Here is a 13,076-nt window from a genome sequence, read left to right on the forward strand (position 1 = left end):
AGAATCCATATCAGCAGTGGGTACAACAGATGACAAGGCATTGTGGGGACCATGGTTTTAGCTCTGGGAGAAGACTAACTTGGCCCAGACCAAAACTGCTAGCCTGTGCCCTTGGTGGGAGGTAGGAGTTTTCAGTGGTTGTGCATATCTCACTACTGGCTATGCCCAAGTCCTGCAGAAATGATTGTTGGACAAGGTCATCTTGCATTCTGGGTTAGTTTTCCAGGCTTCCTTGTTATTTTCCCTTGAGTTTTTCTACATGTTCCTCTTTTATCCTCCTCTGCACCATTCCCCCCTTCTCTATCCTAGTTGTTGATCCAAGCATGTGATCCACTCTTGCATTGATTTACTGAGTTACACTATTATTAGAGCTTGCATTGCAAAACTTGCTTTTCTAATTAGAGCTGAAAGTCAGTTACAGATAAGTGTCATTTACTGCAGGGGCCAGAAACAGATGAGCAGCAGGTTTTGTTGTATTTATCCATTTAAATTGAGCAATGAGCTTCACCCTTTGTTTTATAACTTTTTAATTTATTATTATTATTTTAAAGGGATTAGCAATAAAGTGCTTTATGGCCCACCCTTGTGCAGTTGCCTATGCTAGGAGAGTTCTGACCTTTTCAATTATTTATATTTCTTTCAATATAAATGCTAGGGAAAATAGCACAAAGCAAACTTCCAGATAGCCAAGGATCTCTAAATTTTGTGTGTGAGTTTGAAAGAAGGATAGTTTTTAAGATTTGAATTTCTGATTATTGTTGTTTTAACTAATGCTATTTCTATCATCCATTGTAATAGCTGGCTCCTAGCATGGCCTAACAATGGGTATCTGATGAATGAATGAATCATGAATGCATTAGTAAATTAGTTAATTGAGGAGTCCAGGTGTGAATACTGAAGGCTGAATTCAGGTAGAGCCCAATTCAAGGATATATTAGGCCAGACTGGTACAGGGATTGGGGGAAAGGCAAGATATGAAAGTTTGGATTTAAGGATTTGAGTCAATGAATCATTCATTCAACTAGTGTTTAAACCAAATACTTGTCCTTAAACAGTAGAGTTTCGAGTCTGTGATGAGGGAGAATGAATATGCTCTTATTTTCTTAGCTCAGGCAGTACTGTGCCGTGTATTTTTGGCTGCTGAAAATGAATCCAGGTTTCCCTTCCTTCCCAATAGCCCGGAAGCTGAAGAAACTTGGTAACCTGAAACTACAGGAGGAAGGGGAGGCTTCCAGTGCCACAAGCCCCACTGAGGAGCCAACCCAGAAGCTGACGGTGCCACACATTGAAGGCTATGAGTGTCAGCCCATCTTTCTGAATGTCCTGGAAGCCATTGAGCCAGGTGTGGTGTGTGCTGGACATGACAACAACCAGCCTGACTCCTTTGCAGCCCTGCTTTCTAGCCTCAATGAACTGGGAGAGAGGCACCTTGTGCATGTGGTCAAGTGGGCCAAGGCCTTACCTGGTAAGAAAAAGGAGATTGGGGTCATGGAGTAAGGGAGATCATAGTTAGTGAATGCTGCTATGGGCTAGGCACTATGCCTGGTGCTTTCATACTCATGCAGTCCTTGCCACAACCCTGTGAGGCAGAGATTGGTAACATTCTGCACTTGAGAACTATGGAAAGAGAGTCAGAAATCCAGGAGGACAGCGTTATAGAGTGTACAGTATGCCTTGCATGTGTACACAGCTATCATATTTTCATGTTCCACTACAGGCATGGTCAGATAATGCTTATATTTCCCCATAAGCATTAGTGGCATAGATATACCCCCATATGGCTTATGATGCTTTTCTACATGTGCACATACAGACTCACCCCAAAGATAGTCTTGATCCTCACTGTCATTCTCTCTTCAGTGTTACCATAGAAAGGTATGGTGGAAAGAACATGGGATTGGGACTCAAAATACTTAGGTACTTGAGCTCTGCTGATAACTTGTTGTGTAATCCCTGAGCAGATCCCTTCCCTTCTGGGTTTCGGTTTCTCCATCTGTATAATATATGAAGGGTGATTTGGACTAAATTGATAGTTTCAAATTTTGCTTCAAGGAACAAGGGTGCTCTTTGCAAATCTTAGGAATCATAGTGTGAAGAAAGGTCAGGTGATAGTGAAGTAATTACTCAAGTGTTTGTCTAACTTCTTGGATATCACTAGTAATGGAACTCACTTCCTCCTTAGGCTATCTGGTCCATGAACAGATATTATTATTAAAATTTTGGTACTTGAAGAAGCCTTAGAGATACTTTCCAATGATTCACAAACTTTCCTTTAGCAGAACTATTTTTTTTTTTCCCACAAAAGAATCATATGGAGATACAAATGGAACTGCTTGCTTTAAAATCAGGATGTGTGACCTGGGCCTTACCACCTAAGCCTCCCCCTCACTACCCAAGGGAAGCCTCAGCTCACACTTGCAGAATATTAGGACTCCCAGGAACACAGTTTTAAAACAAGTGAAGCATATGATCTTTAAGGTTTCTCCTAATCTTGAAATTATATGATTCAAAGGTTCTTTTAACACACCAACAACAAAACCTCCTACTATGGGGTAGAAGATTAACCTGCTTTCTAATAACAACTGCCATTCAGATGGCAGTACTGGACAAAGCAATTTCATTTGTATTAGCTTATTTGATCCTCATAAGAATCCTGTAAAGTAGGGGTTCTCTTTTCTGTTTTATAGATGAAGACACTGAAGCTCTAAAAAGTGAAGTGATTAGCCTACAGTTACACATCCAGACAGTAGCAGGGCCAGAACTTGAAGCCAGGTCCCCTTCTCACTCCACCCTATGCTATAGACTCTTTTGTGTCTCTGAAGTTCTGTAGCCCTAGGCTTTAAAATGAAGGGCCAAGGTGTCATAGAAGGCCACTTGGGTCATGTGGTGGGCTCGCTGCTGTTGACATCTTTGTGTGTCGACCATGAAGCCCTATTTTGTCTTTCCAACCCACCAGGGCCAGTCACTGCCATCAGATCATCCCTAATATCTTCACAGCTCGGAAAACTGAAGTACACTGGTCAATAAGATCAACGGGAAAGAAGCCCAAGGACTCTGGCTGCATATGTACTGTGCCAGAGGGCTCACAGAAAGAGGAATAAATAAGGAAAAGCAAAAAAAGAGAAAGTTTATTTAATTGTTATCACTTATTCATCTGGATTTTTTTGGTAGTTTGTTTTATTTTTATTAGATAAGTTGTAGATTTACAGAAAAATCACACACAAAATACAGAGTTCCAATACCCCACTCACACACATGCTGTTTTCCCTATTAACACTTTGCATTAGGGTAGTACCTTCGTTACAATTGATGAGACAATATTATCATAATTATATCATTAACTATAGTCCATAGTTTACCTAGGGGTCACTGTTGTACAGTCTGATTTTTTGTTTAATTTTTATTCTACTAGTTTATATAAAATCTAAAATTTCCTCTTTTAAACACATCCAAATGTATAATTCAGTGGTGTTAATTACATTCACATTGTGCTACCATCATCAACACCTATTACCAAATTTTTTCCATTACCCAAAAAGAAACTCTCTACCAATTAAGCATTAACTCCCCATTCACTACCCCCACCCTGGCCTCTGGTGACCTGTATTCTAGCTGCTGATGCTATGAATTCGCTTATTTTATTTATTTCATATCAGTGAGTATCATAGAATATTTCTCCTTTTGTGTACTTTTGTGTCTGGCTTGTTTCATTCAACATGGTATCTTCAAGGTTCATCCATGTTATGTTGTTGCATGTATCAGATCCTCATTCCTTTTTTTTTTTTAACTCATAGAAGCTTTATTCAAGATAGACTATAACTACTGGTGAATCATCTACTGGTGATAGCCAAATAAAATGTGATATATCCAGATAATTTAATACTAATCGACATAAAAAGGAAGAAATTAGTACAACACATAACATCATTTTTGTATCTTGGTAGCATTATGCTAAGTGAAGGTATGAAGATTCAAAAGATTATGCACTGTATGATTCCATTTTTGTGGAATTTGAGAAAAGACAAAACTAAAAAGTGATGAAAAGTAAAAATCAGTAATTTTCAGGGGTTCGGATTCAGGGAGGGAGTTGACTTGAAGGGGACATGAAGGAACTTTTTAAGGTAATCTTATTCCTTTTTATGGCTGAATGCTATTTCATTGTATATATGTACCATATTTTGCATATCAGTTCATCCATTGATGGATATTTAAGATACTTTCATCTTTTGGCAATTTTGAATAACATAGGTGTGCAAACATCTGTTCCAACTTTTAAAATCAAGAAGTGTGAGTCTTCCAACTTCTGTTAGGTCTAGAGGGTTTATAGTATCACTGAAGTCTTCTGTTTCTTTATTGATCATCTGTCCAGATGTTCTATCCATTATTTGAAGTGTTATAGTGAAGTCTACTATTAATGTACAACTATTTCTCCCTTCCAGTCTGTCACTATTTGCTTTATATGTTTTGGGACACTGCCATTAAATGTATACATGTATTTATAATTTTTGTCTTCTTATTGAATTGAGCTGACCCCTTTACCAGTATACAGTGACCTTATTTGTCCCTTGTAACAGTTTTTGACTTAAAGTTTCTTTTCTCTGGTATTAATATAGCTACACCAGCTCTCTTTTGATTACTATTTGTGTGTGTGGTGGGATTTCATCCTTTTGCTTTCAATCTACTTGTATCTTTGAACTTAAGGTGAGTTTCTTTTAAACGCAAATAATTGGGTCAAGCTTTTTATGCATAATGCCAATCTCCATCTTTTGACTGAAGAGTTAGACCATTTACATTAAAAGTAACTAAAGATAATTGAGGAATTTCTTCTGCTATTTTGCTGTTTCGTGATTGTAAATATAATACATTTTCTGTCCCTCAATTCTTCCATAAATGCCTGAGTTCATATTTATTTAATTTTTGTATTGTACCATTTTAACTCCCTTCTCATTTCCTTCTGTAAACATTTTTCAAGTATTTGGTTTGGGGCTACCATTGGGCTTACATTTAAAACCAGAAATCTATTACAATCACATTTGATTTCATACCAATTTAGGTTTAATAGCACACACATGCACTGTTTCTATATCCCTCCTTCTCCCTACCTTTCTGTTGTACTTGTTACAAATTATATCTTTATATGTGTCCAAAACCATAGAGCTATTACTTTTTATGCTTTTGCATTTTAGAACCTGTAAGAAATAAAAACTGGGGTTACATACCAAAAAAGAAGCTATAATACCACTGACATTTATAATTTCCTATATGATTGCCTTTACTGGAGGTCATTTTTTTGTGTGTTGCTTTGATCCACTGTCTAGAGTCCTTCATTTCAGTCTGAAGATCTCCATTAGCAATGCTTATAGTGCAGGTCTAGTGGTGATGAACTGCTTCAGATTTTGTTTATTTGGGATGTCTTAATCTCTCCCTCATTTTTTTTTCCTTTTTAATTTTTATTGGGATTGTTCAGATACTATACAGTCATCCAAAGATCCAAAGTGCACAATCAGTTGCCCCCGGCACCCTCACACAGCTGTGCATCCATCACCACACTTAATTTTTGTTCAATTTTTAGAAACTTTTCATTACTCCAGACAAGAAATAAAGTGAAAGATGAAAAAAGAAAAAGAAAAGAAAAGAAAAGAAAACTCGAATCCTCCCATATCCCTAACCAACCCCCCTCAGTTGTTGACTCATAGTGTTGGTATAGTACATTTGTTACTGTTTATGAGAGAATGTTGAAATACTACTAACTGTAGTATATAGTTTGCAATAGGTATATGTTTCTTCCCTATATGCCCCTCTATTATTAACTTCTAATTGTATTGTCATACATTTGTTCTGGTTCATGGAAGAGATTTCTAATATTTGTACAGTTAATCATGGACATTGCCCACCATAGGATTCAGTTTTATACATTCCCATCTTTTGACCTCCAACTTTCCTTCTGGTGACATATATGACTCTGAGCTTCCCCTTTCCACCTCATTCACACACCATTTGGCACTGTTAGTTATTCTCACATCTTGCTACCGACACCTCTGTTCATTTCCAAACATTTAAGTTCATCCTAGTTGAACATTCTGCTCATACTAAGCAACCGCTCCCCATTCTTAAGCCTCGTCCTATATCTAGGTACCTTATATTTCATGTCTATGAGTTTACATATTACAATTAGTTCCTATTAGTGAGACCCTGCAATATTTGTCCTTATGTGTCTGGCTTATTTCACTCAGTATATTGCCCTCAAGGTTTTGTCATCAACCCATTTTTTTTTTAAGATGGTTTTGTTCACACACCATACATTCCATCCTAAGTAAACAATCGATGGTTCTCTGTATGGTCACATATTTACGTGTTCACCACCTTCACCACTATCTATGTAAGGGCATCTACATTTCTTCCACAAGGCAGGAGGTAGAGTCAAAGAAGGTAGAGAGGCAAAAGAAAGAGGGAAAAAAAATGACAGCAAGGAAGCAGCAAAAGGAAAAATAACCTTAAATCAAAGTAGAGTAAGGAGTCAAACAACACCACCAATGTCAAGTGTCTAACATGTCTCCCCTATCCCCCCTCTTATCTGCATTTACCTTGGTATATCACCTTTGTTACATTAAAGGAAGCATAATACAATGATTCTGTTAGTTACAGTCTGTAGTTTATGTTGGTTGCATCCCTCCCCCAATGCCTCCCCATTTTTAACACCTTGTAAGGTTGACATTTGCTTGTTCTCCCTCGTAAAAGAACATATTTGTACATTTTATCACAATTGTTGAACACTCTAGATTTCACCGAGTTACACAGTCCCAGTCTTTATCTTTCCTCCTTTCTTCTGGTGTCTCACATGCTCCCAACCTTCCTCTCTCAACTGTATTCATAGTTATCTTTGTTCAGTGTACTTACATTGCTGTGCTACCATCTCCCAAAATTGTGTTCCAAACCACGCACTCCTGTCTTCTCCTATCACTCTGTAGTGCTCCCTTTAGTATTTCCTGTAGGGCAGGTGTCTTATTCACCAACTCTCTCATTGCCTGTTTGTCAGAAAATATTTTGAGCTCTCCCTCATATTTGAAGGACAGCTTTGCTGGATATAGGATTCTTGGTTGGTGGCTTTTCTCTTTCAGTGTCTTAAATATATCACACCACTTCCTTCTTGCCTCCTTGGTTTCTGCTGAGAGATCCACACATAGTCTTATGAAGCTTCCTTTGTATGTGATGGATCACTTTTCTCTTGCTGCTTTCAGGATTCTCTCTTTGTCTTTGACATTTGATAATCTGATTATTAAGTGTCTTGGCGTGGGCCTATTGAGATCTATTTTGTTTTGGAGTACACTGCGCTTCTTAGATCTGTAATTTTATGTCTTTCATAAGAGATGGGAAATTTTCATTGATTATTTCCTCTATTATTGCTTCTGCTCCCTTTCCTTTCTCTTCTCCTTCTGGGACACCAATGATATGTACATTCTTGTACTTTGTTTCATCCTTAAGTTCCCAGAGACATTGCTCATATTTTTTCATTCTTTTCTCCATCTGCTCCTTTGTGCGTAGGCTTTCAGGTGTTTTGTTCTCCAGTTCCTGAGTGTTTTTCTCTGCCTCTTGAGATCTGCTGTTGTATGTCTCCATTGTGTCTTCCATCTCCTGTGTTGTGCCTTTCATTTCCATAGATCCTACTAGTTGTTTTTTTGAACTTCTGATTTCTGCCCTATGTATTCCCAGTGTTTTCTTTATAGCCTCCTTCTCCTTTGCGAAATTTTCTGTAAACTTTTTGAATTGGTTTAGCATTCGTTGTTTAAATTCCTGTATCTCAATTGAAGTGTACATGTGTTCCTTTGACTGGCCCATAACTTTGTTTTTCTTAGTGTAGGTTGTAGTTTTCTGTTGTCTAGGCATCTGACCTCCTAGGCCACCCCAATTGGGTTTTCCCAGATGAGAACAGGCTCAGGTCACAGAAGGAGGAAATATTCAGTATCTGGTTTCCCTGATGGTTTTCCTTAGAGGATTGACACACCTGTGCTTTTCTGCCTGGCAGGTGCACCTGTCAGCCTGTCACCGGCTGGTGTAAGGGGGTGTGGCCCGTGGCTCTCCTCCCCCAGGCTTTGGGGTCTGGTTCTGGTAAGGCAGGCAGTAGAGCTGGGCCCCTCCCTTTCCTCTTGGGAAGCTATGCCCCATCCAGAGGGTCATCTGAATATCAATAAGTTCTTTGTTTCTCTGACTCTGCTGATCAAAGTGTTTTGATTTTAAAATGGCTGAGGCTGTCTTTACTGCAAAGCACTGTGGGCTGAAAATGGCTGAGGTTTTCTCTACAGAGAAAGGGAGAGAAAGCTCTCAGATTCACCCATCAGCCAGAGATAGCACCTGATCCTCTGGGCTCTCCATCCTGAGACAGATATGTGCCCCGACTCTCCCAAGGTCAGTTGTCACCAAAAGCCTCTGTGTTCTTGTTGGGGATTCGCTGTCTATATTGAGCAGTTAACATTAAAACCCCAGTTGCAGCTGGGCTGAGAGAGTGCTGCTCTCTAGCACCACGAGGCTTCCATGAGAGTGGAGCTCTCGGCTCTCGGCTCTCAGTACAGGTCTGCAGTTTTTACTTACAGATTTTATGCTGCAGTTTCGGGCATTCCTCCCAATTCAGGTTGGTGGATGATGGGTGGACAGTCACGTTTGTCTCCCTGCAGTTATTCCAAGTTATTTACTAGTTTTTTGGTCATTTATGAATTGTTCCGGGGGGGACTAACAGTCTTCCATTCCTCTCTATGCCACCATCTTCTCTCCCTCATTTTTGAAAGACAGTCTTACTGAATATAAAGCACTTGGCTGGCAATTGTTTTCTTTCATCACTTTAAATATTTTGTACCACTACCTTCTTGCCTCCAGGTTTTCTGATGAGAAATAGGCACTTAATCGTATTGGGATTCCATTATACATAACTCATTGCTTTTCTTTTGTGGCTATCAGAACTTTTTCCTTGTCCTTGGTATTTGACAGTTTGACTACTATGTGTCTAGGCATGGTTCTCTTTAAGTTTATCCTGTTTGGAGTTTGTTGGGCTTCTTGATTGTGCATATGCATTTCTTTCATTAAATTTTGGATGTTTTCTGCCATTATTTCTTTGAATGTTCTCTCTACCCTTTTCTTCTTTCTTCACCTTCTGGAACTCCCATAATGCATGTATCAATATGCCTGATTGTGTCCCATAGGTCTCTTAGGCTCTATTCACTTCATAAAATCTCTTTTTCCTTCTGACCCTCAGCCTGAATCATTTCAATTGTTTTGTCTTCAAGTACAGTAATTCTTTCTTCTGCCAACTCCTATCTGCTATTGAAACCCTCAAGGGATTTATTTAATTTCAATTATTGTTGTCTTCAAGTCCAGTATTTCCGTTTGGTTCCATTTTTAAATTTCTGTCTCTTTATTGTGATTCTTATATTGTTCATTCACTATTTTCCTGATATCTGTTAGTTCTTTCTCTATGTTTTCCTTTATCTCCTTAAGTATATTGAGGATCATTTTTAAAAGATTTTTTTCTGGTATGTCCAAAGTCTGGTGTCCTTCACTGATAGCTTCTTAAGTTTTATCTTGTTCCTTTGGATGGGCTATCATTTTCTAGTTCTTCATTTGTCTTGTAATTTTTTGTTGCACACTGTACAACTTTATATTTTAGTCTTATAACTTGTGATTTAGTCCCTGAGCTGTCCTTTCCTTAATTTTGTTTCCAACTGGTGATATGACAGAGATTTTCCTGAGTGCCAGAAGTTAACAAAAGCAAGCAAGCCAAAGTGAAAAAAGAACCTTTCACGGTTCTAGAAAATTGGCTCTGCATTGGCTGTTTCTCTCCTTTAGAATTCAGCTCCCCTATGAAGATCAGCCTAAGGCTACTGTGAATTGCAGGGTCCTCTCTGTCTTTTCTGAGCCTGCATCTTGTCCTGGGCTTGTTCTTGCTGGTGGCTTTAGGGATTCTCCCATATATAGGAATTAAAATGCCACCTCTAATCCCTATGATATAGAATTTCTTCCCCTCCCATGTGCTCTGTTGTATGGCTTAAAGCTGGCAGTCCTTTGCTACAGATTGCTTTGACTTCCTTGAGTGTTACACTGCTTTGGCCATCTGTAAGCTGTTTCTGCCTGCAGGACAAGTTCTGGGGGTGGGGGTGGGGGTGCTGAGACTGGTTTTCCTGTTTCATTCTTTCAAGCTGCCACTTGGTAGGTTGGCACTGACATACAGGCACCATAGTATGCACATGGAGATTACTCTTCTCTCTCCAGAATAGGGCCAGGAACCATAATAGGAGTGCAAGCTGGCCCTGGGTGTCATAAGCTTCTCTTATGATTTGTGAAAGCTGCATTTTCTTGTTTTGACACTCATCCTTTAGTTGCAACCCTTTAACTACTTTCCTGAATTCTGAGGAAGATGACTCTGCCATTTTTGCTAACTGTTCAAGAATTCTAATGGGGGGATGGTCCCTGGAGCTTCTGATGCCAGCATCTTGGTCAACTGGAATCCCTCAGCTGGATGTGTTGATGTCATGTTTGTATCAGAGATTCAGCTTAATTTTTGTTAGCACTTTCCAAACTTGTCACATTTTATGGGTTATAGAGCCTTTCCATATATATGATACCATGCATTTCTCACAACAATCCTATGAAGCATAGGGACTGTTATTTTCATTTTACATTCCAAAGTCAGAAACATTGACTAACTTCCCCCATTTGGTCACTTGCCAACTGGAACCAAAAGTTGAACTCAGGCCCTCTGAGTTCTTATTCAGTGATCTTGAAAATAACCTAGTGTAAATCACTATGAGAGTGATAGAGGGAAGAATCTGTATGGCTGAGGCTCCTTGGCCCATCACCCAGGATGTAAAACTCTCTCCTTACATTAATAAGTTTGTTAACCCAAACCAGTTCACTGTCTAGCTTGCCTGAGGAAAAGATCTCTGACCGTGACTTATTTGAAAGAATAGCTTCCCTTTGAAAGCCCATTACTACCTTCATAAGCACTGTGATGGTTGGGTTCATGTGTCAACTTGGCTAGGTGACATTGGCCTGACGATTGCTGTGAGGATATTTGAGGCTGGTTAATAAACCAACGGGGTGGTTTGTCGGATCATCAGTCAATTGACTGCAGCTGACTGATGACTCATCAAGGGGTGTGCTTCCACAGTGAGAGAATGCAATTGGCTGGATTTGGTCTGGGTGATCAGTTGGAGGCTTATAAGCCGGACGGTTAGAGAACCTTCACTTCTTTCTTCAGCTGCTCAGTGAAGCATTTCCTGGGGAGCTTGTCGAAGTTGCCAGTTCGTTTCCTGAAGAGTTCGTCAAAGTTGCTGGTTCGTTTCCTGAGGAGTTCGTCAAAGTTGCTGGTTCATTTCCTGAGGAGTTCATCAAAGTTGTCGGTTCGTTTCCCGAGGAGTTCGTCGGACGTCTTCCTTGGAGTTGACAGCTTGTTGACGGCTCTGCAGAATTTGGACTCGTGCGCTCCTGCAGTTGCGTGAGTCACTTTTACAATTTGATAATCAGAGACATCTCTCATTGATTCTGTTTCCAAGGAGGACCCTAACTAATACAACTTGGTACCGAGAGTGGTTCTTGAGAAACGGAATCTTAAAATGGGCTTTTACAATTTGTTTTCTACTCTGATTAGATTCAGAGGCACTAATGACTCTATTTCCAATAATCAGGAGGGTACTACCAGTCCATGGCAGGAGTTGGCAAAGGAAATACGCAAAATACCACCATTTGATTCTCCTAATTGTGCTCTAGTACGAAGCGAGGCTCTGGGTGACAGTGTTTTCGACACTTTCACGGAGTTTTGCAGTATTAAGAGGTATAATGATGTTGGCTGGCTGCTCTTAGATACTTTGGATACAGTTGTAAGAGAAAGGGATGAGCTAAAGGCTTCAAATTCAAAACTTGAACGCCGTATGACAGATGTAAAGGGTTCCATCTGTGCCCTGAAAGAAAATCTTATTTCCTGTGCCCACAGACTGGAGGTTTCTGAAAATCAGACGCAGTTTCTTATTGTGCGAGTAGCACATTTACAGCGTAAACTAAAATCTCAACCTCTCAGGGTGTCTGCTGTTAAAGTAAAGGCATTGATTGGAAAAGAATGGGATCCAGAAACTTGGGATGGGGACATATGGATTGATAATAATGACAGTGAGGACATTGGAACCCTGGATTCTGCTGGGTCATTGTTAGATTTACCTGTAGAGGGCTGTCCTGGGGAAACAGCTTCTCTGCCTCCAGTCTGCCCTAAGGAGCCTGCCACCCAACCCCCACCTAAGGAGATTAACCCTTCAATGCCTGCTAATCTTGTAATCACCTCCCCTGAGGAAGCAGCCCTCACTCTTTTGTCTGGAGAGATTAATCCTGTTTTAAGAGATGAAAATGCAACAGAGTGTCCTGAGGTGAATGGCTTGAGAGATAATTCTAACTCTTTTCATGACCCACCCCCACCACCAGTTTTTGCTTCAAGACCTATAACTAGGCTCAAGTCCCAACAAGCCCCAAAAGGTGAGGTACAAAGTGTGACCCATGAGGAAGTACGCTATACTCCAAAAGAACTGTATGAGCTTTCCAATTTATACAGACAGAAACCAGGGGAATATGTGTGGGAATGGATATTGAGAGTGTGGGATAATGGTGGAAGGAATATAAGGTTGGATCAGGCTGAATTTACTGATATGGGCCCACTAAGCAGAGATTCTGTATTCAATGTTGTAGCTCGAGGGGTTAGAAAGGGTGTTAACAGTTTGTTTGGGTGGCTGGCTGAAACATGGATCAAAAGGTGGCCGGCATTACCAGAGGTTGAAATGCCAGAACTGCCCTGGTATAATGTGGAGGAGGGGATTCAAAGGCTTAGAGAGATTGGAATGTTAGAGTGGATTTATCATGGAAGACCTGCTCACACAGCCCTGGAATGTCCAGAGGACACACCTTTTACCGGGACTGTAAGGAATAAATTTGTGAAACTAGCTCCATCATCCCTGAAGAGCTCTGTAGTCGCCCTTCTCTGTAGGTCAGATATTACTGTAGGAACTGCTGTCACTGAACTGGAATCCTTAAACACAATGGGGATAATC

At 40.0% G+C, this 13,076-nt stretch overlaps 1 protein-coding gene across 1 annotated transcript in view; it reads left to right on the forward strand.

The window, feature by feature from the left end:
* Positions 1 to 13,076, forward strand: part of AR (androgen receptor) — a 196,028-nt gene that overhangs the window by 160,172 nt on the left and 22,780 nt on the right. The window contains exon 4 of the mRNA XM_037822338.1: positions 1,178 to 1,465. Within this exon, the coding sequence (XP_037678266.1) occupies positions 1,178 to 1,465 (288 nt within the window). The remainder of the gene's footprint in view (positions 1 to 1,177; positions 1,466 to 13,076) is intronic.

Source organism: Choloepus didactylus, chromosome X, assembly GCF_015220235.1.
Source record: "Choloepus didactylus isolate mChoDid1 chromosome X, mChoDid1.pri, whole genome shotgun sequence".
Classification (NCBI taxonomy): Eukaryota; Metazoa; Chordata; class Mammalia; order Pilosa; family Megalonychidae; genus Choloepus; species Choloepus didactylus.